The sequence below is a fragment of the Cololabis saira genome, chromosome 8 (genome assembly GCF_033807715.1).
Source record: "Cololabis saira isolate AMF1-May2022 chromosome 8, fColSai1.1, whole genome shotgun sequence".
Classification (NCBI taxonomy): Eukaryota; Metazoa; Chordata; class Actinopteri; order Beloniformes; family Belonidae; genus Cololabis; species Cololabis saira.
In genome coordinates this window covers 10906204-10931130 of record NC_084594.1, presented here as the reverse complement: position 1 = coordinate 10931130, position 24927 = coordinate 10906204, and the positions used below count along the sequence as shown (strand labels likewise).

Here is a 24927-nt window from a genome sequence, read left to right as displayed (position 1 = left end):
TCCTTCAGAACATTTATTCTCAAATCGTTCTCAACACAGTGACACTTGAGGGAGAGAACAAATAGTGTACTGTAAATGTTATGCATTACAAAGTGTAAACTATAGTACCGGTACCGGTACTTATTTGAACTTTCTTTTTTTGTAAGAAAATACTTCCCTGAGAGTCGAAAGAAATAAGTGACAAATAGAAATAAAGTGACAAAGTAGAGCCAAATGCACACTGATTGTATTACTCTCTGAAACTTTAACAGTGGCTGGCTGCCTGCTACTTAGTACGGCTCTCTGGAAAAATAATAAAATAAAGGCACTGCTCTGTAGTATACAAAACAAAAGCTGCATGGCCAACACAAAGATTGAGTGAAAATAAAGTGCCACAGTAGTCAAATGCACACGGATTGTACTACTCTCTGAAAAAATATTAAATAAATAATAATAATAAATAATATTAATAAAATACATGAAAAAAATAACACTGGCTTCTACCTGGCTGGTAGCCTTGTGTGACCAAAAAATAAATAAATTAAAAAAAAAAAAAAAAAAAAATTGGCGATAATTACAGTACCCCACGATAACGTTATCGCGGCCGTTTTTTATCGCGATATACGATAATATCGTATATCGCCCCATGCCTAAAATATACTGGTGACACGCTCTCCGAAACAACTGTATGACAGATTCCATTATCATTTTGCTCACCATGGGTACAATACTAGAATGACATCAGAAAGCAGGTTCATACTACCAAGGGTGAGAACAGGTATGATTCAAAGAACTTTTTTTTACAGAGCCATGGTTGGGTGTAAGGATGGGCGGTATGGACTAAAAAATTTATCACGATAATTTCTGGCATTTATCCCGATAACGATAAAAAAAATACCAATACAAAAAGTGTCATCAACGGGAATCTTTCTTTCTTTCTTTCTTTCTTTCTTTCTTTTCTTTCTTTCTTTCTTTCTTTCTTTCTTTCTTTCTTTCTTTCTTTCTTTCTTTCTTTCTTTCTTTCTTTCTTTCTTTCTTTCTTTCTTTCTTTCTTTCTTTCTTTCTTTCTTTGTTTCTTTCTGTCTTTCTGTCTTTCTGTCTTTCTTTCTTTCCTCAATTTATCGTTTTTACCGTGAGATGACAAATTCTTACTGTGGGGAATTTTTTTGACGGTATATCGAACGGTAAAATATCGCCCATTCCTAGTTGGGTGGAACTCTATACCAGTTTATATTTCACATGCAGGTAGCAAAGATTGGCTTAAGTTTCAGTTAAAACAATATCTTTTAAAATTTTACTAATGATGATTTGTCATTTAGAAGGAACAAAGTGAAGGTTGAAATATAATTATAGATAGTGTAAACCCTATCGTAATAAGGTAAAAAGTGGTCAAATAATTCTAGAAAAGGTCATTCCAGGCAGGTGTTGGTTATAAAGGTGTTTTATTTGATTTCATTTCTGCATGTATGTCTGAGAATGATGGTGATTTAGTTGTATCCTCGAGTTGTCTATTATTGTTTTGTTTTGTCATGTGTAATGTATGTCTGTTATGTATTAAGTGTTAATTTGTGTGTTGTGTGTATGTCGGACCCCAGGAAGAATAGCTAATGCTGTGGCTAATGCTAATGGGGATCCTAAATAAAACAAACAAACAACAAGCACACGGCGCTGCAAAAAGTGAGATAGATGAGGAAAAAGTGGTGGCGCTGTTTCTGTAAATGAGATGTCGTACCAGTCCACGGCCGTGTCACCGCTCTGATATGAGACATTTATCAACAGATTGCTCTCAGGGTCGCTGTATGTACCACAATGCACACCTTCGCTCACACGGAGCATGAAAAACAAAGGAAAAACTCTATTCCTTCATCCTGTCATCCTTGCTGCATAAACACACAATGATGTGATGGATGACAAAGGTAACATTTTTTCTTTTAAATTTTCCTCCGTTTGTGCTTTCTTCCCAGACGAGTAATTTAATTCCTCTCCTAAATCTACATGTTTGGAAGTTAGTTTAGAAGTAAAATTTTTCATTTTCACAACATCTTTTTCTCCCTCCTAAGAAACTTTCTATTACCTTATCACGGGGGAAAAATAATTAAAAAATCCAAAACATAACACTGCCACCTGCAAAGAAACGAATGAGATGACTCAAATAGCTCAGTGATTGGTTCATCAAGTCAGAGGATTTTGCGCTTCGTGGGCCGTTGAACATTCATTTGCCTTTTAGAAAACCTCTGCACTGCAAAAACTAATAAGGAAGAAAGAAGACCATTTGGAGATAGAGACAATAAGACAATTTTGCTAGTTTTTAAAATTCTAGTCAAGAATTTTTTTCCCCCCTTGACAGATATATTTCCGCTTAGAATAAGACAATTTTGACGACATTTATAGAATATCTAGTGGGCCTGTTTTTGCAGTGTGCAGCACTTATTAAGAATATGGCTTATGGTCACATTTCCATAAAACTCAAAAGCATAACAACTAAGACGATTAGTCTCCATCTACCTGTTTGACGATTGGATGATCTAATAAAACTGCTGGCACATGCATACCACTTCTGTGTTGTAATGATTTAGGTTTCCATACTCTTTGACAGTTTAAATGCTGATGAGATCCCGCCAGGTCACCAGATAGGATGCACGAAAGTTGAGTTGCAAATATTGCAACAAATCATTTGTTTAATAAAAAAGAAATGCTTTCCAAAAATGGGATTTTTAATGCAGTCAGTGTGGATAACTGTGCAAAAACGGTCTGTTTTAAGATAGGATAAAAGGTTTAGTGTAAAAATATGCACAGAAAGTGTTCCTCATAAATCACACATTAAAGTTAACACCGGCAGCGGTGCCGTTTTTAATTGAATGCATCAGTATCAATCCCCCTTGTGAAAGTGGGATTTGATGGAGGATCTAGGTATTTGGAGATGCACAAGGATATTTTTGGTTTGACAGCAGCTCATTTTCCAGGATGAGCTTCCAAACACTCCGGCCTCATGTTGTGCCATATTTGATGAGACGCCACTGTATCATGGCTGTGATCTCCCGTGTTGTGCTGCAGGATGTTGCACAGCGTGCACAGTGGCCGAGAACATCCGCGTCACAGCTCAAAGCTTTAAATCTCAGCGTTTTAGCAGCTGAAACGGTTTATGCAGAGATGCCAGACGCTCGCGCTGCAGTGATCATCTTCCAGGATATGGTCATGTGAAGCTGTGAAGTCGAGAGTCTGAGTGGTTCTTGTCTTTTTAATTTGGTGTCTCAGCTTCATTACATCAGTTTTTGAGGATTCACATCCACTTGCGTTGCAGCATCCTGCTTATATACTTGCCTCTGCAAATTTCTGCACTTTTAGTATAAATATTATCTTAATTGTGCACTTTCATTTTATTTTTCACATACTTTTTATGCCCTTTCAGACAGAAATATAGGCCCAATCCCAATATTCCCCCTACTTTCTTTCACTAGCCCTACTTTCTATCACTACCCCTAAAAAAGAAGGGACAGATTTTAGGGCACTTGAAATCTTCCCAGGGGCATGTCCCAATACACCCACTACTCCTACTTTTCAGCACCACCCCTAAAATCAGGAAGCTGAGAGCCAAAAGCTGTTTCAATTTCAGCTGTAGCGCTGTTAATATGCCACTTTATTAAGTTTTAATATTTTTTCAGGTGTAAAAGTAACCGTTAAGATCCCCAACCTGGGCTCAGTTTATCCAAATAACGCCTGTTAAGAAATTTGATCTGATGTTTTCGGCGATGATAAGAGCCGCCGGTCTGGGGCAGCAGCAGCTGTTACCATGGTAACAGCAGCAGCTCGCGGCCGGAGAACAGACGTGATCGCCAGGTCAACCTGCGCCGGGGGAGAAACCTGCAGCTCTGTGGAGAATTACCGCTGGCTGAAATAAATAATTTAGAAGATAAATGTTGGTTTAATAGATGAAATCTAACAGTTGTAGCTACGCCTGTTAAGAAATTTGCTCCGAAAATTTCGGGATTTCTGCCTGCCGGCTCAGGAGCTGATTTATGGTTCCGCGTTAAATCGACACAGAGCCTACGGCGTAGGGTACGGCGTACGGTGCGCGTCGCTGCGTAACCTACGTCGTAGGCTCTGCGTTGGTGTAACGTGGAACCATAAATCAGCCTTTATTCTGGCGAGGTTTGAAAAAGACTTCGCAACAACGGGCAAGCAAGTGATTATGTACATTCACTGAGTGAATATTATGGAAGTAAAATATATATTTCTCGCTAGAAATGCAATCAAAACGCATTTTTATGCAGAAACTAACTCAAAATATTGATTTTATTCACTAAAAAATAAGAAATGTTCGCCATGTTTTTTTTTTTTGATTCAGTCCGCAAATGACGACAAAAAGTATTCTGGAAATTTTTCTGTCCCTAGATCAGCTAGTGAGCATCCGAAAACGCTCGATCCGTAGGGACAGATTCATAAACACTACACTACTTTTCTTCACTACCCATAGGTGGAAAGAGGAATTGGGACACCAATACCCTCACGGGAACACGCACAATTTAGGGGTAGGGATGAAAACTAGGGGTAGTGGGAGTATTGGGACAGGGCCATAGAAGAAAATGCAATATTAGTTTTAATATGAGCCTGACACATGGTGCTCTATTTGTGTTTCAGCTGCTTATAAAAGTCCAAATTCAATTCATGTCACCTTTTTAGCCTTTAGTTTGCAACTCCCGGCAGTTGAACTTCACATTTTGGATGCGATTACTCTTGATGATTGGCCTTATTTTGATCTGCTATGATAAGAGTCAAGCTGATTGAAGCTCTTCTCCCCAGCAGTCTGAAGCATGCCCTCGTCCTCCAGGCCCCACAATTGCTCACTTAAACCATCAGTATTTCAGTTTTAGTGCCAACTTTGTCACCAACAGCCCTCTGCAATGCCGTGAATCTCACTCATTCAAAACTCCAAATGTCAAGCCTCGTTTCATTGCCATTCTGCTCCCGGGCTGAACCACCGCCCTCCCGGCCCACTCACGACTCCCTCGGAGACAGTCGCTGTCATTTTCCAGCCACACAGGAATAATCTGGGCCTTTGTTAGAGACACACTCCCCTCCTTGTGTGAACACGTTCCATGAATAACACATTATTTTCCTTCTACATTGTCTTCAGATTAGTGATTAGTTAGCTTGTAGGTGCATGTGCTTTAATTTTATTTTACTCTCCCAGCAGAAAAAAGTAATCCTAGCTTTGAAACTGCAGGTTGATTATGTGGGTTTCGTCAGAGGGAGATTAGCCTAGTTGTTAGTTGATGTGGGCTGTTTTCTTTTTTTCTTCTGACAGCTGTCATGCAACTGCTTCAGGCTCAAAATGGGCTTAATCCGTCAGTGTATTGGATGCTTTTAAACTCTTAAGAATCTTGGTTTTGTCAATTTTATGAGGCTTTTCAAGCTGAATTGTACCTTCAAATTGGCCAATTACCCCATGTTGACATAAAAATGGGATTCACATCTTGTCTCTAGATGCATAATTTAAGTGTGTGACTCATGCTCTTCTGTTCTGTGCTCTGAACCGGTTTTATTTTCTATTTCTGCCGGAAGTAGGTGAAGCGTTTTACGCAGCGCTTCTGCTTCTGGCTGCTTTGTACGAAGACGCTAAAGACACTTTGTGCCTTCCTGTTGTTTATCATAGTGGCCGTCTGAGCCGTTTTGACAATAAATCAGGCAATTTACATCCTGTAGTTTTCTCTGATATACAAAGGTTTGGACACCCTTAACCCGAGATTGATGTTTCGTTGAGTAGAACATGGACTGATCTCCAAAAGTCATGATGTTTAAGATGAAACATTAATCATCATTCACATTTGCTCTCACTGCTTGATTGTCACAGGCATTGTAGGGTATCTGGGTGATGCCAATTGCAAACCTTTTATAAATTTTGACTCCTCAAATCTTAACATCTAAACATCAGCAGCCGTCAGCACCACTTAGAAACTGCTGAGCACCCTGGAAATTAAAATAACTGTTAAAAAAGAATAAGCAGAAAATAGAATAGACTTTATTGGCAGGGTTTTCATTTGATTTAATTAATTTTAAAGGAATTTGGCTTCAGTTAATCTGCTTTCTGTGCACTGTGGGCAAACGTCATAAATTAAATTAAACCAGTACAGTATGTGCAAGTCTTAATTCAGCAAACTGCTAAACACAAGGAAGAGTGTAAAATGATTTTTAAGAATCTTTTATTGTCATCTTAATGCACACCGTCCACCCAACAAAATTGTATTTTCACTCTGGTGTACATTAGGGATGGGCGGTATGGACTAAAAAATGTATCACGATAATTTCTGGCTTTTATCCCGATAACGATAAAAATGACGATTAAAAAAAATACCAATTCAACTCCACCTTTGTAACTATAAATCTATCACCACATTCAGTCTTTGGAGCCAAATCACTGCTCTAAAAGATACTAAATACTACTAAACGTCATCAATGGGAATTTTTCTTTCTTTCTTTCTTTCTTTCTTTCTTTCTTTCTTTCTTTCTTTCTTTCTTTCTTTCTTTCTTTCTTTCTTTCTTTCTTTCTTTCTTTCTTTCTTTCAGGCTCATTACCTTCCTTCCTTCCCTCCTTTTTTTCCCTTCCTTCCTTCTTTCCTCCTGCTCTCTCCTTCCTTCTTCCCTTCCTCTTTTCTCCCTTCCTTCCTTCCTCCATCTTCTTTCCTTCTTTCCTTCCTTCCTTCCTTCCTTCCTCCATCCTCTTTCCTTCCTTCCTCAATCTTCCTTCCTTCCTTCCTTCCTTCCTTCTTTTTTCACTTCCTTCCTTCTTTCCTCCTGCTCTCTCCTTCCTTCTTCCCTTCCTCTTTTCTTTCTTCCCTTCCTCTTTTTTTTCTTTCTTTCTTTCTTTCTTTCTTTCTTTCTTTCTTTCTTTCTTTCTTCTTCTTTCTTTCTTTCTTTCTTTCTTTCTTTCTTTCTTTCTTTCTTTCTATTTTTTTGACGGTATATCGTGAACGGTAAAATATCGCCCATTCCTAGTGTACATACAAGCCGTAAACTGTTCACACATGCATAGTCATAGAGGTCCTGTTACATACGTGGAGAGATCAGAGTGAGGGCGCCGCCGTATTCCACCGCAGTCGGGGGAATCAGTGGACCGGCACCTGCACCAGGCCGGGACTCGAACCGGTGACCCTCCGGTTCCCAACCCAAGAATCACAGCACAGCATGTTAGTCTGCATGCATGTGTGTAAGGATGATTAATTAAGGGGTGTAGGTTCCCTGCTACTCTGTGACTGTCAGAGTTAATCAGAGCGACAGCCAGGGGAAGAAGCTGTTACAGCGTCGGCTCATTCTGCTGCACAAAGCTCTAACTAAATAACTACAAACTCCAGGTTCAAAATCCAGGAAAACAAACATGAACTGAGAAATATCGGTTCGTTCAAAAACCAAAAGGCAAGAACAAAGTCAAAAGAACATTGTACTTCAGCAAATGGTGTAAAACTATGGCATTGTTGCGAAGAGGACTTAAGAATGTGTAGTTCGATCCATACCTTTAAAAAAAAATGTTTAAAATTAAAACTATCAACGGGTATAAAAATATACTGTAATGGGATATACTGTAATGCAATCAAATTCATTGACACCAAATTTCATAGTGTAACAATTATTACTAGGCTTTGTTTGCTTCTTTGCACCTACCTCTAACAATTATTAACTTTTTTCCTGCACGTCTTTATAAACATTGTCTAGTATTGATTGTCTAGTATTGTATGATAATAGGGTAGGCATCCCAAGCTCATGCTTCAGCCTAGACCTTTTTTGGTCACATCTGTTTTACCATTTCTGTAGTGCATCTCTGGTTTAGCTGTTTTCCCCATGTGTGCTGTATGATGATGATTGCACCGATGTATTAACATTGTTTTTTGGATGAACAAAATAAGCAAAAGAAAGAAAGAACTAAAGCGGGAGGACTTCACTTTGTGTCCAGGATGTGAGGACTCTGTGGTAAAGACACCTCCCCTTTTTCTTGACTTTAGAGTGCTTCCTTGATGGAAGTCCTGATTATATAAGTCAACTGTTACTATAAGTCTGTTCGTGTTGGTGGTTTCTGTTGAAATCCTCTGTGATCCCCACAGTTTTGATTGCATTCAGCTCCAATCGGTCTGGTTGTGACCACACTAGAGGACCAGCTGTTCTAATGTGTTCCTGTAGGCAGACTCATCGCCATCCCTAATAACACGATGATGGTAGCATCACTAGCCCACTTTAGGAGCCTCACACATGTTAGGTTAAAGGGAACCTATTATTATTTTAAACAGGCCTTGAATGTCTTAAAAACAAGCTTTTGATTGTTTTTGCTAAATAAATTAGAAATTCAGCCTCTGATCCATGTCTTTATCTTCCCATTCTCTAACCTTATTATCTATGCAGGATTCTGAGTGGGCGGGGCTATGGTAATGAGGCTCTGTGCTGATTGGCTGCCTGAATTACACGATACACCGCTACGAAAAAATGGCGGAAGCTCCGGCCAGCGGAGTTAGTTGTGGGCGTGGTTTCATGCATCGGAGGCCAACCTATGGAAATCACATTTTGGTTACGTAACGACGGGAGAAGAATCTGAGCGGCTCGTAGAAGCCACAGGCTCATCCGGGCGGCTTTACAGACACTGCAGAATTTGGTTGCTTTTCTCCTTCTCTGAGTTGGCAGGCTGAGGGGAGACCACTTCATATACCGGTATGTTAAAGGAGCATGAGGCTCCTTTAAAGAAATGAGACTCTCTAGCGCCACCCTTCACCACGACGGCCGTCGGGGGTACTGCAGCCAACAGTGAAGCCGGCACGGGAGAACGGGGAGAACGTGCATGCAGCGTCATGTGACAGCACATTTTGCAGCACACAGCCTGTTCAAGGCAACAGAGAGATACACTAGAGGGCTCATTCTTTTTGATTTGGAACGCTTCATCTGACATTATTACTAGAAAACTTAAAACGTATACGATTTTTTTCATAAATCCTGCCTCAATCCGGCCTCAAGCTCCTTTAAAGCAAGAAAAAACTTGTTTTTCATAATAGGTCCCAATTAAGTTAGACCTTAATTATTCCTAGCCAAAGGAAGCAAGTTTTTTTCTTTTTAAAAAAAAAATCTAATACCAGCAAGAATATGTTTGAAATATATCCAAGAACTGGCCACAGACTTTTAGAGTCAGAGTAGTAGGCTGTATGCATGTGATGATGCTGGCACGACGTAATGTCTTGCTTATACCGTAAAACCTGGACGGACATCTATCGACATCGAGAGTAGCATATCAATACTTGTATTTGATGATCATATAACCTTAAGGCTATGATAAATCAAGGGTGTAACTTTTTATTTTATTTTTGAAAGCAAAGGCTATTTTTGAGACTGTGTTATATACTAAAAGCTCAATTTGGAAAACGTAGTATATTCAGTATGCAAAAATGTGGAGTACTGCCTCCATAAACGTCTCAAGTATGCAAGTGACCAGTCCACCAGTTTATTTCTGCTCTGTAAGGCTGAAATCTGGCCACTCAGTATCAGCTGCATCACTTTTGTAAACGTCAAATAGCATCATTTAACCATGATTTGTTGGTCCCTGGTACAAACCTGGATTTGAGCCTTAGGTACAAACCCAGATGGCCAACATGCTTAGTATCTAGCAGCTACATAACTGTCCTGTTTGGTTCACAGAAATTCGTCTTCCCTGGAAATCAACATTTGTAGAACATTTGCTGATCACTTAAACTTGGGTTGAAACACAGTAGCAAAAAGGGCTGGGGATCGATTCAAATGTCAAGAATCGATTCGATTCCGATTCTTAAGATTCAGAATCGATTATCAAGATTTGATTAGATTCGATTCGATTCCGATATTGATTCGGGTTAGTGTTATTAAAACTGTTTTTTGAACTCTTGCATGAATTATATGACTGTAGTTATGCAAAATATTACTACTAGTATTATATTGAGATTAAACAGCAAGTATTGGCAGCTAATGATGCTGTAAGGACCAATCAGCTCCCAGAATGCTGATATAACTGCTTTCAGAAACATCGTGTGGGTCAGAATTATCAAACAGATCCAGGAAGGAAACAGAGACGGATGAAATCGGTTTTATTTTTTCCCACATTCCGTTTTTATTTGTTCCATTTTCGGTCTATTTTGGTTTTTAATTTTTGAGCATTTGGTTTTTATCATGTTTTGCAAATGTAACCCCGAGACAGTATATAAAGTAATGAAATATAGACAATTTATGCAATTATAACCTAACACTTTAATGTTTTCATACCTTTAAACATATTTAAAGGCAAAAACATGGCACCAGGTATTCTCGTGTCCAACAAAACAAAAAAGAATCGATTTAGAATTGGGAAATCGATTTTTTTCAACACAGGCCTAGTTGAAACACAGTAGCAAAGATGCTGCAGGAGCCGCACGGCGTCTCGGAGGACCAGGTTTATACTCAATGGACTGAGGTTTAAAGTCTCATAGTGTAGCTGTTATTGGGACTTTTGTAATTGTGGTTATTGATTTGCACTCTGTCGATTGATTTTGTGCAGAGCCGGTGTCATACCGCAGCGGTTAGAGGGCGGCGCACCTACTAATTAAACAAAAGTTAGAGCTGTTGCTCCTAGACTCACTGATGGAGTGAGAGGCTGTGAATCACTTTAATGCACAGGCACAACATGGAATCGAAACTGCTTCAGCACGATAGCCTCAGGCCTTTAAGACTTTGACATAAAAATCTTTGTCTTTTTTTGTTTTTATATAAATGCTCAGCTGTCTTGTTAAACTTTAAATCTCCAATTCTGCTCTTACCTCCACCCATCACCAAACGTGCAACAGGATGTAACAGGATGTGTTTGTCAGCTCGTTGTGTTTTCAGTCAGTATTTGCTTTCCTCTTATCTGCCTCCTCCTATCTGTGCTCTCTATTTCTACAGTAATTTCATTTCCTCTCTCCCGTTGTGTATTAATTTATGTATTCGCCTCCCACGCACTTGTGTCAGAGCTGCCTTATCTCCGTTGCCGCAAAACTCCAAAGAATGCACATAACGCAGGTTCTGCTGATGTCACACAGCCTGATAGTCTTTCTTTTATTGTTTGTTTGCTTTGTTGTTTGTTAAAGTTTTATTAGAGCGTACAATGGCAACCTTGGAGATAAAGCGCAAGTGATAGAGAAGGATGGAGGCTTCGTTTTAAGAGTTTTAAAGCCAGAAGAACAGACAGAGTACAGAGGTGCGTGTGAGGATTGTAATCATCTCAAAGTTGCGCTCATTGTTGACTGGAATAAAATATATCCAGCTATGAATATCAGCAGGAATAACACACTGTCTGCCGCTGTTTATTGTGTTCTGTTGAAAACATAAAGAAACATTAGTTTCTTTGTATAAAACTGATGAGAAAAATACTTTTTGGTGTTGTTTGCATTTCCCAAAGTAACTCTTGCCTGTCAGCTGATATTAATACTTCTATTTGGTTTATCTCCGGGTTTGTGCTTCTTTTTGTATTAACCTTTTTCCCCCAGAATGTTATTTTTTTAATCTGTAGAAGTGGCAGCATTCAGTCATAGTTTGGTCACTTTTTTGTTGTTTTCTTTAAAATTTTGTCTGCTCACTGAGAAACGAAAGAAAACTATGGATGAGTCAAAATTGACATTTCACAGTAGTCTCTCCGTAAGCCCTGAAAAAAGTGGCTAGATTTGTCGCTGCAGAGGTCTGAAAACTCACCAAGTACAGCGTCACTGAAGCCGGGCATACACTGTGCGATTATCGGCTCGTTTTCAGCCGATTATCCAGTCGTGCGACTATTTTTTGGATCGGGACGGATTTCGACCCAATCGTTGGTCGTGCCTCGTGCAGTATACGTGGGGTAACGACGAGAGATTAACACCTCACGACGAGCTCCCGATCACAAATCGTGAGCTCGCAAGAAAATCAAGCGTGTTTGAAATCCTGGTCGCTCCTTGTGAAGGAATCGCACAGTTGAAGCAGCTACGACCCGATTTGCCTCATCCTTTCACAGAGAGCATGCGCAATCTCTGATGTCACATCAAAAACTATTATTTGTAGTTTAAAGTGTTGCAAATTCACATTACAAATCATGTTTAATAGCAGAAAAAGAAGACCGCATTTCCCACGTCTGCCCAACCATACGCATACGGCGTAGGGTACGTGGCGACCCGCACCGTACGGGGCCCGACGACGCGTACCCTACGCTGTAGGCTCTGCGTTGGTGTAACGCGGAACCATAAATCAGCCTTTAGTGTGCGCTGTTCTGAACACTTCTCTTCTCTGTTGTGCTCATTTTGCTGGGACGCCGGGTCCCTCCGCCGAGACACAACTTTTGCGGTATGCGTTCATTGTTGTGTCTAAAAATGATGCGCAGTGCCCACCCAATCAGAAACGGTACAGATATTCTGTGATATTTTTTTATATTTATAAAAAAAATAAAATTATAAAAAAATAAAGGATCCCATAACCTTTGATCGGGTGGGCAGGACGCACGTTTGGGTGGACACAGCCCACCCCTGCCCCAAAGCCGGCCTCGAGTCCCAGTACACAGAGGTCAGACGGGAGGATTATGATCGTATAGTGTGAGCAGACGGGTCGCATCCGAGCATCGGCTCGTACAGTGTGAGACTGTAAACCGTGGGCTGTGAACTTTTGAACTCGGCGATCTAGTCGTGCAGTGTGAGATGGGGCTGAATCATACGATTTAAAATATCGCACAGTGTATGCCCAGCTTAAGATGGCAACATCTCCGGACGCCCCACCAGTAGATCATGTGACGTAAAGGCGCCATGTCATAGTTTGAAGAGAAGGGAGCGACAATGCAGCGTTTGGGTGCAGTGAGGAGCGTCCAAGGAAACTTGGAAAATTGGAGCGTTTCTTTGGGATGCAGCTTCTGAAATAAAATGCAGAGGAATCGTTGTCAATTGGAAGTACGATTGACGTACCAATGCTGTCCAGGGTGTCACCTGGACAGGTGGGTCAGGCTCCAGCCGTCCCCCGGGACCCTAAATTGGATTGAAGTGGGTATAAATAATGGATAACTTTTAGGCTCTGTTTTATTATTAATTGTTTATTATGTTTAAGATGGTGGTTAAGGGCATTCCCAGTTGGGGCTTTTTTTTAAACATGTCATGGTTGTCATTCCAGTAGAAAAACAAAACTCAGCTGTCCTGGCCCTTTTATAGCCGTTTGCCTCTCGCCTGCCCTCGTTTCTCACTTATACTGTGAGAAGTGTCTTTAATGTCTTTCAACAGTTGTTTAACGCATCTTAAGGATGTATCTAGATTCATCACCTGTCATTGTTTTTTTTTTTTTTTTTTAATAGCTAAAATGTGGTGACCATATCTACACGCCACACACCACTGTGTCATTTGTGAATTACTTTATTGAATGAAAAAACGGGGGGAAACAGTACGACGGAGTATTAGGGCCAAACTAAGACAAAAAAAAATGGAAATTACGAGAATAAAGTCATAATAATATGAGAATAAAGTCGTAAAATTACGAGAATAAAGTCGTAAAATTACGAGAATAAAGTCATAATATTACGAGAATAAAGTCGTAATATTGTGATAATAAAGTCGTAATATTATGAGAATAAAGTCATAATATTAAATATATTATAAATATATAAATATAACTTCACAAGATGCTCAATATTCCTCATTTTAACAAAGGGAGAAGACTCTTCTTGTTAGAGTTCTCATAATATTACAATTTTATTCTCATAAATTACAACTTTATTCTCGTAATATTACGACTTTATTCTAGTAATGTTACGACTTTTTTCTCGTAATATTACAACTTTATTCCCATAATATTACAACTTTATTCTATTACGACTTTATTCTCGCAACATTATGACTTTATTCTTGTAATTTCCAATTTTTTTTTTTTTTTGTTTTAGTTTGGCCCTAATACTCCGTCGTATAAACAGGCTCTAATACATGATGGGGTGTAAAATGTGAATTTCATGTTTGATGCAACTTAAGAGCTTGACTGTCTGCATGTTATAACACGGTTATAGAATACTTTCGTATGGGGAAATATTATTTAAAGGCGAGTTTTAACAATGTTTTCACTGTCACCTCTGACGGTTTGTGTCTTTAATTATTTACTTAGACAGAATTAAATTTTAGATATGACCTGATATGACCCCTGATCTTGTGATATCTGCAGGACTTTGTAAGCACAAGAAATACTTCCTTTATCAATTTATCCAGGAATCATTCTCCCAAAATAATTATGCATCAAAGGAAAACAAAAAAATCCCACTCGATTTTTCGACATGTTTGTCACTGACCTGCAACCTGCAATGACATTAAATAGGAAGAAGAAGCTGGAGCCAAATATTCTCCGTAACTAGCTGGAAACATGCGGTTCATGTAAAAATGTCACGGCAATTGTGCAGTTTTAATGACACTGTAATCAGACAAAACGTGAAGCAGGCTTTGCTAATCGTTGGCCTGAAATCAATGATGCAATCAAGAGGATCCAATGAAAAGCAGACTGGTGTGTTATCCCTCTGTGGTGATGTGTTCCCCTCCTCCTCACACAACAGGATTGTTTTTTTCAATTTTCTGCCATCAATAGTTTGTAATCATTTGCTGCCAGTCTTTTTTCCTCTCATTGTTTCAACGTCAGTGAAGTGGAGTCAGGCTTTAGGACCCGACGAACAGCTTGTTCTTAGATGCATATGTTTAATTTTGGAGTGATGACACTAAATCTTTCATGGTGTAGATTCTCTCTGGTAGAGGTGAAGAAGAGTTTACTCAAATATGTTATGACTAGAGATGGGCGGTATGGACTAAAAAATGTATCACGATAATTTCTGGCATTTATCCCGATAACGATAAAAATGACGATAAAAAAAATACCAATTCAACTCCACCTTTGTAACTATAAATCTATCTCGCTCTCAGATCCACCATGTTTGTTACACAAAAACGTCATCAACGGGAATCATTGGCTCATTTCTTTCTTTCTTTCTTTCTTTCTTTCTTTCTTTTCTTTCTTTCTTTCTTTCTTTCTCTTTCTTTCTTTCTTTCTTTCTTTCTTTCTTTCTTTCTTTCTTTCTTTCTTTCTTTCTTTCTTTCTTTCTTTCTTTCTTTCTTTCTTTCTTTCTTTCTGGCTCATTTCTTTCTTTCTGGCTCATTTCTTTCTTTCTTTCAGGCTCATTTCTTTCTGGCTTCATTTCTTTCTTTCTTTCTTTCTTTCTTTCTTTCTTTCAGGCTCATTTCTTTTCTTTCTTTCTTTCTTTCTTTCTTTCTTTCTTTCTTTCTTTCTTTCTTTCTTTCTTTCTTTCAGGCTCATTTCTTTCTGGCTCATTTCTTTCTTTCTTTCTTTCTTTCTTTCTTTCTTTCTTTCTTTCTTTCTTTCTTTCTTTCTTTCTTTCTTTCTTTCTTTCTGGCTCATTTCTTTCAGGCTCATTTCTTTCTTTCTTTCTTTCTTTCTTTCTTTCTTTCTTTCTTTCTTTCTTTCTTTCTTTCTTTCTTTCTTTCTTTCTTTCTTTCTTTCTTTCTTTCTTTCTTTCTCGCTCATTTCTTTCTTTCTTTCTTTCTTTCTTTCTTTCTTTCTTTCTCGCTCATTTCTTTCTTTCTTTCTTTCTTTCTTTCTTTCTTTCTTTCTGGCTCATTTCTTTCTTTCTTTCTTTCTTTCTTTCTTTCTTTCAGGCTCATTTCTTTTCTTTCTTTCTTTCTTTCTTTCTTTCTTTCTTTCTTTCTTTCTTTCTTTCTTTCTTTCTTTCTTTCTTTCTTTCTTTCTTTCTTTCTTTCTTTCTTTCTTTCTGGCTCATTTCTTTCTTTCTTTCTTTCTTTCTTTCTTTCAGGCTCATTTCTTTCTTTCTTTCTTTCTTTCTTTCATTCTGGCTCTTTTCTTTCTTTCTTTCTTTCTGGCTCATTTCTTTCTTTCTTTCTTTCTTTCGTTTTACACAAAAACATCATCAACGGGAATTTATCGTTTTTTACCGTGAGATGACAAATTCTTACCGTGGGGAATTTTTTTGACGGTTTATCGTGAACGGTAAAATATCGCCCATTCCTAGTTGCACCGTTGACCGTTGCACTCGATGCCTCATTGTTGTAATTATACCCCACGACCTCCCACTGCGACTAACTAATCCCATCGATCCTTCTGCAGCCTTTTGCTCTGTTTATGTCTCTGAGCCTGCCCTCGGCGGCAACGTAGTCCCACACTCGCTCCAACCGTCTCTGATGGATAAAATTGCTGTTGCTGGCGACAGCCTGGATTGCAGGATGGTTGTCGCGGAAAATTTTCCTCCTTCTTCACCCTATAATCACACCCAGTTTAAGAAGAAAAATACTTTCTCGCCCTCTCTGCTTTTGTCTTTCCATCTTTGGATGGGAGGGAGTTGTGGGTGCTTTTCCAGTTTTGCCTCAGCTCCTGGAAACAGCCCACGCAATGGTTGTTGTGTCAGAAAGACTATGTCCACATTGGCTCAGTGTGTTGTATTTCTCCCTAAAAATATGTTAGTTAAAGACTGTTGTCATCATCCAATCCAGCTTTTTCATCTGGGATGTTTGTGACAAATGTACTTTCATTCCTCTCTGGCACTGATTAAAACTCTTAAGCGTACAGCGTTGGTTGCAGCGCAGCCAAGTACTTGTAGTATAATTATATTTGAACTTTTTTCCAGCCATCATTGCTTCTCTAAACCAGGAGGAACTGTACAAGCATGTCATGTTTGAGATGATTGCTGTCCTCTTATCCTTTTTTACCCTCTTGCATATCTCTGTTTAAAACATCAGACGGGTATTAATATTGTGTATAAAGGCTGAACCAGGTCTAATCTAGTCCCAATCCCCCATCTTTCTCCCTCCAGTGTTGCATAGACAACTATGAGGAGATGGTGAAGATCCTGCTGGACCGAGGAGCCACCGTCAACGCTCAGGACAACGAACTGTGGACGCCGCTGCACGCTGCTGCTACCTGCGGCCACGCAGGACTCGTCAAGATACTTATTGCACAGTAAGTCATGTAGATGTACATGATGATACATGTGGCTTTCTGGTACATTTCAGAAAATCTTAAAGCAGCACAATGTAACTTTTCCACCTTAATCTAATATTTCCAGAGTCATTGTGATGGTACATCAACTTCCAACAGGTTTAATGAACCTCTGTCATGGTCTGAGGGATCTGTATCGCCTTCACTGGCACTATGTAACTTTGAGGTGGATGGTAGGAACCCTGCCACACTACTGGTAAAGCACTACCGCTTTTGTCCAAAGGAGCCGCCAAACTCAACAAAACCTGAAAGTTACGTTGTGCTGCTTTAAAATCAGTCAAAATTATAGCCTTCTGGGTTGTTTTTTCATGCTTGTGTCCAAGAAATGGTAGATGAACCACAAGCAGCAGCTCTTACAAGAACAAACACTCAGCATCAGTAAATACTGGAGAAAATTAACTGCTATTTTTCCAGCTGACTGTTTGTGCTCTCACATCCTAACCATCTAGCACAGGGGTGTCAAATGTGCGGCCCGAGAGACATTTTCATGCGGCCCGCGAGAAATTTCCAACGCAAAAAACCGAAATGTTAATTTAGTACAAAAGAAAGGCATAAATAATTGCCATGAATCGCAGCATATCCGATAATATATTTCATCTACAAATCCATTGTTATTCCACAATTTTTTTTTTAGTTTTCTAGAATGCATTTGCCGATTTTTTTTTTTTTTTTTTTGTAGACGGTCGTTTATTTTTATTAAATGACTACTATTATTATTATATATTTTCGCAGGAAAAATATCACTGCTAAAAAAGATGATAGAAGATATTTATTCGGAGAATTTCAGTTTTGAATACGAGGATAGTGACAAAGTAAAACAGTTAAAAGAGAAGTTGCTGACTTTTTCGGCACACTGGCGTAAATATCCGCGCCAATTTTTAAAAATAAATACACTTAATTGTACTGGAAAAATCTCTAAATCACAAAGAAAAGAAAACACAAAGAAACACTCTCGGATGTAATAAGAAAGATTTTGCTTTTAATTAAATTTCCTATAAAAAAAAAAAGCAAAATATAAAAAAAATACTTGTTTCTGTTTATCTTTGTAAAATGATATTAAAAGTATCTTACATAATTTGAAAAAAAAACGAGAAATTTCAAGAAAAGATCCTGAAGAAATATATTTTACATAATTAGAGTGTAAACAAAGTGCATATTTCCTTTAAAATTAACTAAACCGATATTGGATTAGATAACAATAGTAAAAAAAAGAATTAGAAAAAAAAAAGAATTCACACCGTTTTTGTTATTTTGAGTGTGCGGCCCGTGAGAAAAAAAATTGGTCAAATCCGGCCCGCCAAGCAAAATGAGTTTGACACCCCCAATATAGCATATATATGGAACATTTCTAGCCCAGAGGCCATGAGAGTCGGACAGAGACGATGGTTAAAGTCAGGGTCCATATAGGGGGGAAGACACACGGGGGACACAGACCGGAACGTGCTACTGTTCACTATAAAGACCATCTTTGTTGGGACAAATGCTAATCAATAATATTTAAAGGATGAGGTGTTTTAGGTGTGTTTGATTTAGCCTGTCAAAAGAAACAACTAAATAAAAACACTCATCAGTTGGTTGAGTTGGTTGAGTTGGTTGCCAGATCGATTCTGGCCCCGTTACGTGCCAAAGTGCCCCTGGGCATGACACTGAACCACACACACTGCCGAACTAAGGGAAGTTCAGATAAAAGATAACAGATCAAAGAACAAGGTCGTGTCAGGCGTTTGCTGATGAAACCAAACCACATCAATATGCAGAATACGGTCGTCCACTGTGACGAGAGGAGTTAACAGCCGATTCACAAGATCCTGCATCAAGTTATACCATGTGACGTGACGCTGTACGAGAAGAAAACACACAATGTTCTGACATTAGCAGGCAATACTACCATGCTGACAAATATTCAATTATAAATGATGCAGTGTGGGCCACAGATAAAGCAATTTGTTGCAGCGCTAACTTTGAAGTTTCAAACCTGCGCTCCAAAAAAGCAGAGGATGCAACCTGGAATGGAAAAATAAAAGATTGGTAATGCATCAAGCAGTGGAGGAATCACAAGCTTGCATTAACAAACAGAAGACGAAAAGAAACAAACGTACAAGACTGTAATGCATAACTAACAGAGGACTGGAAAACAGGTTGATTCATGGCATCGTGTGCGAGAAATGACGTATTTGAAATAGATCACGCTGGAATCAGCCCTCGGACATGTTTATGACGTATAAACCGCACCGCCTGACTTATCTTCCATCTTCATCATACAAATGACTTTAATAATGCAGTAACACTGAACTGACCCGGGCTCCTTGTGTGACACAGCTGAAATATGATAATTATGACTCACACGCTGTGTGATATTTTTAATTTAGATTTAATAATTGATGAAAATGTAGCGGTCTTAACACGTGTAAGAGGCGCCACAAATGAGCCCGGCCTCATGTTGTAAACACGCGGGCATTATTTCTACTCGGGAACACAGAACACACACGGACGTCGCTGCCGTCCGTTGACTGTGCGGGACGTGAACGGACCAGTCTCAGGGAAATTACAGATGAAAACCCGACTTCATCCAGGCTAAATAATATTGTTGCCGTCATCAGTTTCTGCTCTGAGATTTATTTTGTGCGTTTCTGTTCAAGACTTTTGTAGCATTTTTAAGCATTTTATGTCACAACTGCACAGGCGTCTTTAAATACGATGTTTTTTGACCATCTTTAGTAGGGCTGGGGATCGATTCAAATGTCAAGAATTGATTCGATTCCGATTCAGAATCGATTATCAAGATTTGATTCGATCCGATTCGATTCGATTCGATATTGATTTGGGTTAGTGTTATTAAAACTGTTTTTTTGAGCTGTTGCATGAATTATATGACTGTAGTTATGCAAAATATTACTACTAGTATTATATTGAGATTCAACAGCAAGTATTGGCAGCTAATGATGCTGTAAGGACCCAATCAGCTCCCAGAATGCTGATAGAACTGCTTTCAGAAACATCATGTGGGGTCAGAATTACCAAACAGATCCAGGGGAGGAAACAGAGGACGGATGAAATCGGGTTTTATTTTTTTCCCCCATTCCGTTTTTATTTGTTCCATTTTCGGTCTATTTTGGTTTTTAATTTTTTGAGCATTTGGTTTTTAGCATTTTTTGCAAATGTAACCCAAGACAGTATTTAAAGTAATGAAATATAGACAATTTATGCAATTATAACCCTAACACTTTATGTTTTCATACCTTTAAACATATTTAAAGCAAAAACTGGCACCAGTTATTCTCGTGTCCAACAAAACATTCCTTTTTTGGGATAAACAAAAAAATAACCAAAAGTTGCAAGTAATTGATGAAAAAAAAATACATAAATAAATTAAAAAAAAAAAATCTTTAGACATATGAATTCGATTTTTTAGGAATTAATATGAGAATCGATTTAGAATTGGGAAATCGATTTTTTCAACACAGGCCTAATCTTTAATTGCATTTACACTGAGGAAGCCACTTATAATATATTCATCCCTCTCCCTCATGCGGTCCAGGCGTAGTGTAGATGCGTCTCTGAAGATTAACTTTACATGTTTACTTACTGGTTTATTCATCTGCTCTTCTCTCCCGCAGCGGTGCAGATCTGCTGGCTGTCAAACTCTGATGGTAACATGCCCTACGACCTCTGTGAGGACGACCCGACACTGGACATCATCGAGACGGCCATGGCCAACAGAGGTGGGTGTGATGGGCAGCAGACACCCAGGCTAGAGCAGTGTGTCAACCAAGGCTTATTTGAGAGCCTATCAGTCTCACTGTGTGCACATCGGTAGCTGGGTATCACCAAGATACTCTATACAGGGCGATAGCGCATTACCGTTACTGCCAATGGTATGAAATGGTATCCACTTCCTGTCTCCTAAGTGGGCGTGGTCGCCCACCCACGACAAGATCATTCGAATCAGTCTAATATTTTTTTTCCCTTCCAAAAAGACTTCAATAATAACAATAACAGTATTATTAGGCAAATAAGCAAGTTTTATTTTAGTTTTAAACTTCATTTTATCCGATGGGAAAACAACTTTGGCAGTTCTGCAGTGACCGAAGACTCTGAATCAGCACCACCAGAGAGGAGGACCTATGTATTATTATTATATTATATTATTAGCTATGAGAGCCAAATCTACGCGAGAGTGTGTTGCTCAGACAGAGACAGGTCTCAAACAAAGTTCATTTTCTCCTAATCTGTCGGTCTGAAAATTGCCATTTTGATGTCAGAATGTTCAGAAGGTTTTGTGGCTTTTGAAAAATGGGTCCCATATCTTACTTAGGTTACTATGGGGCGAAGGAATTGGTAATAATCTGTGCTCACGTTCAGTTTACCCATAGGACTTAATAGACTCAGGACCTGCTTCCTGTCTCCTAAAGTGGCGGGGCAGTGGGGAAACCCACGTGACACAGATACAGGGACACACAACCGTAGTGGGCTGTCTCGTTTATAGAACGTCTCTGGTATAACCCACAATAATGCCACTGCACATAATTTCTGCAGTTATAGTGAAAAAGACACCAGCAGTGTAAAGGTTGCAAATAAAATCCCAACATCTTTCCTGAAAGTGGCCAACATTGTGCTCATTGTCATCCATCTCATTTTATTCTCTGGCTCCTCTGGAGTATATTTGACCCCAGCATAAGCCCTTAAAGCCTCTACTTATTTCTGAATGACAAAAAAATGGAGACTCATTAGGAGAAACCCTTCCTGAAAATGAGCAGATGTGGATCAAGTGCTTTTTTTATTGGCAAAAATCCCAGCTTGGTCACGTGCAGAGCTAATAGCTCATAAACGTACGTGACACCTGCTCGCCAGCCAGTGATGTTGGCAGCACCTTAGTTTTGAAAAAGATAGCTAGACATCTTAGTGAATACGATGCACTTTTATTGTTATTATGTAACATGGAGTGAGTCACCCCCTGTTTAGATTGTTTAGATTTTTATAAATCATTCCAACTGTCCAAGGAGTTTGCATGTTCTCCCGGTGCTTGCGTGGGTTTCCTCCGGGTACTCCAGTTTCCTCCCACAGTCCAAAAACATGCATGCTAGGTTAATTGGTGATTCTAAATTGCCCGTAGGTGTGAGTGTGAGTGTGTCTGGTTGTGTATCTGTTAGAGAGGGCGATATGGACAAAAAAATGTATCACGATAATTTCTGGCATTTATCCCAAAAACGATAAAAATTACGATTAAAAAAAATCAATCAACTCCATCTTTTTTAACTATAAATCTATCTCGCTCTCAGATCCGCCATGTTTGTTACACAAAAACGTCATCAACGGGAATTTATCTTTCTTTCTTTCTTTCTTCTTTCTTCTTTCTTTCTTTCTTTCTTTCTTTCTCTTTCTTTCTTATTTCTTTCTTTCTCTTCTTTTCTTTCTTTCTCTTTCCTTTCTTTCTTTCTTTCTCTTTCTTTCTTTCTTCTTTCTTTCTTTCTTTCGGGCTCATATTTTTCTTTCTTTCTTTCTTTCTTTCTTTCTTTCTTTCTTTCTTTCTTTCTTTCTTTCTTTCTTTCTTCTTTCTTTCTTTCTTTCAGGCTCATATCTTTCTTTCTTTCTTTCTATCTTTCTTTCTTTCTTTCGAGGCTCATTTCTTTCTTTCTTTCTATCTTACTTTCTTTCTGGTTCATTTCTTTCTTTCTTTCTTTCTTTCTTTTCTTTCTTTCTTTCTTTCTTCTTCTTTCTTTCAGGCTCATATCTATCTTTCTTTCTTTCTTACTTTCTTTCTGGTTCCTTTCTTTCTTTCTTTCTTCTTTCTTTCTTTCTTTCTTTCTCTTTCTTTCTTTCTTTCTTTCTTTCTTTCTTTCTTTCTTTCTTTCTTTCTTCTTTCTCTTTCCTTCCTTCCTTCCTTCCTTCCTTCCTTCCTACCTTCCTTCCTTCTTTCCCTCACGCGTATGTTTTTACCGCAAGATGACAAATTCTTACCGTGGGGAATCACCCATTCCCCCAAACCCCCCGTGACCCTGCAAAGGATAAAGCGGGTATAGATAATGGATGGATGGATGGATTCCAACTGTCCTTCTAATATTTCTAAGGCTCGGGTGCATTCCTTTTCAGATGTAGACTGTAAATTTCCTCTGTGTGTGAAATGTGCTTTATGAGTATAGTTGTCTAGAAATGAAAGGGGCCGTACAAGGCCGACAAAGTCAGAAAATATCTTGAGACAGAAAATCTATTGATGCCACTATCAAACGTGTCAAAAGGGAGCAGTACAGCCTGAAAAAGAAGCATCCAGTAGACTAAAGCTGCAAACAAACAGACTCAGCACGAACGTGGCAGGGCATCCAACAGATCACTAACTACAGGGCCAGTGTCTCATTGACGGAGCAACTCACGTCTTTGCCCTCTCTGAAACAGCTGAGTCTGAGGAAGGTGGATCTACACCCTCACCTGTCCACGCCGGTCACATACTGAGCATACAGACACGGGAGGTGAATCTTCAGCTCTGTGATTGCTAGGCCTGTGTTGAAAACATCGATTTCCCAATTCTAAATTGATTCTCATATTAATTCCTAAAAATCGATTCATATGTCTAAATTTATTTATTTTTTTCATCATTACATTACAACTTTTGGTTATTTTTTTGTTTATCCCCAAAAAAGGAATGTTTTGTTGGACACGAGAATAACTGGTGCCATGTTTTTGCCTTTAAATATGTTTAAAGGTATGAAAACATTAAAGTGTTAGGTTATAATTGCATAAATTGTCTATATTTCATTACTTTATATACTGTCTTGGGGTTACATTTGCAAAAAATGCTAAAAACCAAATGCTCAAAAATTAAAAACCAAAATAGACCAAAAATGGAACAAATAAAAACGGAATGTGGGAAAAAATAAAACCGATTTCATCCGTCTCTGTTTCCTCCCTGGATCTGTTTGGTAATTCTGACCCACATGATGTTTCTGAAAGCAGTTCTATCAGCATTCTGGGAGCTGATTGGTCCTTACAGCATCATTAGCTGCCAATACTTGCTGTTTAATCTCAATATAATATTAGTAGTAATATTTTGCAGAACTACAGTCATATAATTCATGCAACAGCTCAAAAAACAGTTTTAATAACACTAACCCCAAATCAATATCGGAATCGAATCGGATCAAATCAAATCTTGATAATCGATTCTGAATCTTAAGAATCGGAACCGAATCGATTCTTGACATTTGAATCGATCCCCAGCCCTAGTGATTGCCAGGAAAGCAGAAGGGACCAGATGGGATCCCAGGCAGAGATTCTGTCCACCACTGACATTTTTAAAACACTGTTTCCACATGTTTCAAGTCTGCCCTAATAATCCCATTGCCCAAATGATCGGCACTCTATATAATTACGGTGACTGACCTTTTATCCCTTTTATCATCACTGTCTTGTGAGACTGGTTTTAAAACAGATAAAAGCCACCGTTCCCCCCTGATCTTGACCAGAACCAGCCTGCTTGCAGAGCCACCAGGGGCCACAACCCTGACACACCTCAGCAGCTCTCTGTGTACGCCGATCAAAGACTTTCCATCTAACTACCCACTGATAATTACACTAGATTAGTCCTCACCTCCCTCCCAGTTTGTCTTGGGTGTGTACTGAGCCCTTCACTCTACTCCCACTAAGTATACACCCGTGTGGCCAAATACCCCTCAAACACAGTAATTAAATTTGCAGATGACACGCCGCTGGTGGGCCTGATGACAGACGGAGATGAGGCGGCTACAGAGCTGAAGCCTCCGGTCTGACAGGAGACTGTAGAGGCTACAGCCTCTCACTTAACATCAAAAAGACCAATCATTTTTGACTTTCCGAAACAGAGGGGTAGTCTTGTTACATACCCGGTGTATAAAGGCCCAATCCCAATACACCCCCTATTTTTCTTCACTCGCCCCTTCTTTTCTTCACTACCCCTAAGAAAGA

At 39.0% G+C, this 24927-nt stretch overlaps 1 protein-coding gene across 1 annotated transcript in view; it reads left to right on the top strand.

Annotated features, from left to right (window-relative positions):
* ppp1r16b (protein phosphatase 1, regulatory subunit 16B) overlaps positions 1–24927 on the top strand; it is a 113406-nt gene that overhangs the window by 86960 nt on the left and 1519 nt on the right. Inside the window, 4 exon segments of the mRNA XM_061728242.1 lie at positions 16808–16953; positions 20610–20631; positions 20633–20714; positions 24631–24746. Coding sequence (XP_061584226.1) covers positions 16808–16953; positions 20610–20631; positions 20633–20714; positions 24631–24746 — 366 coding nt within the window.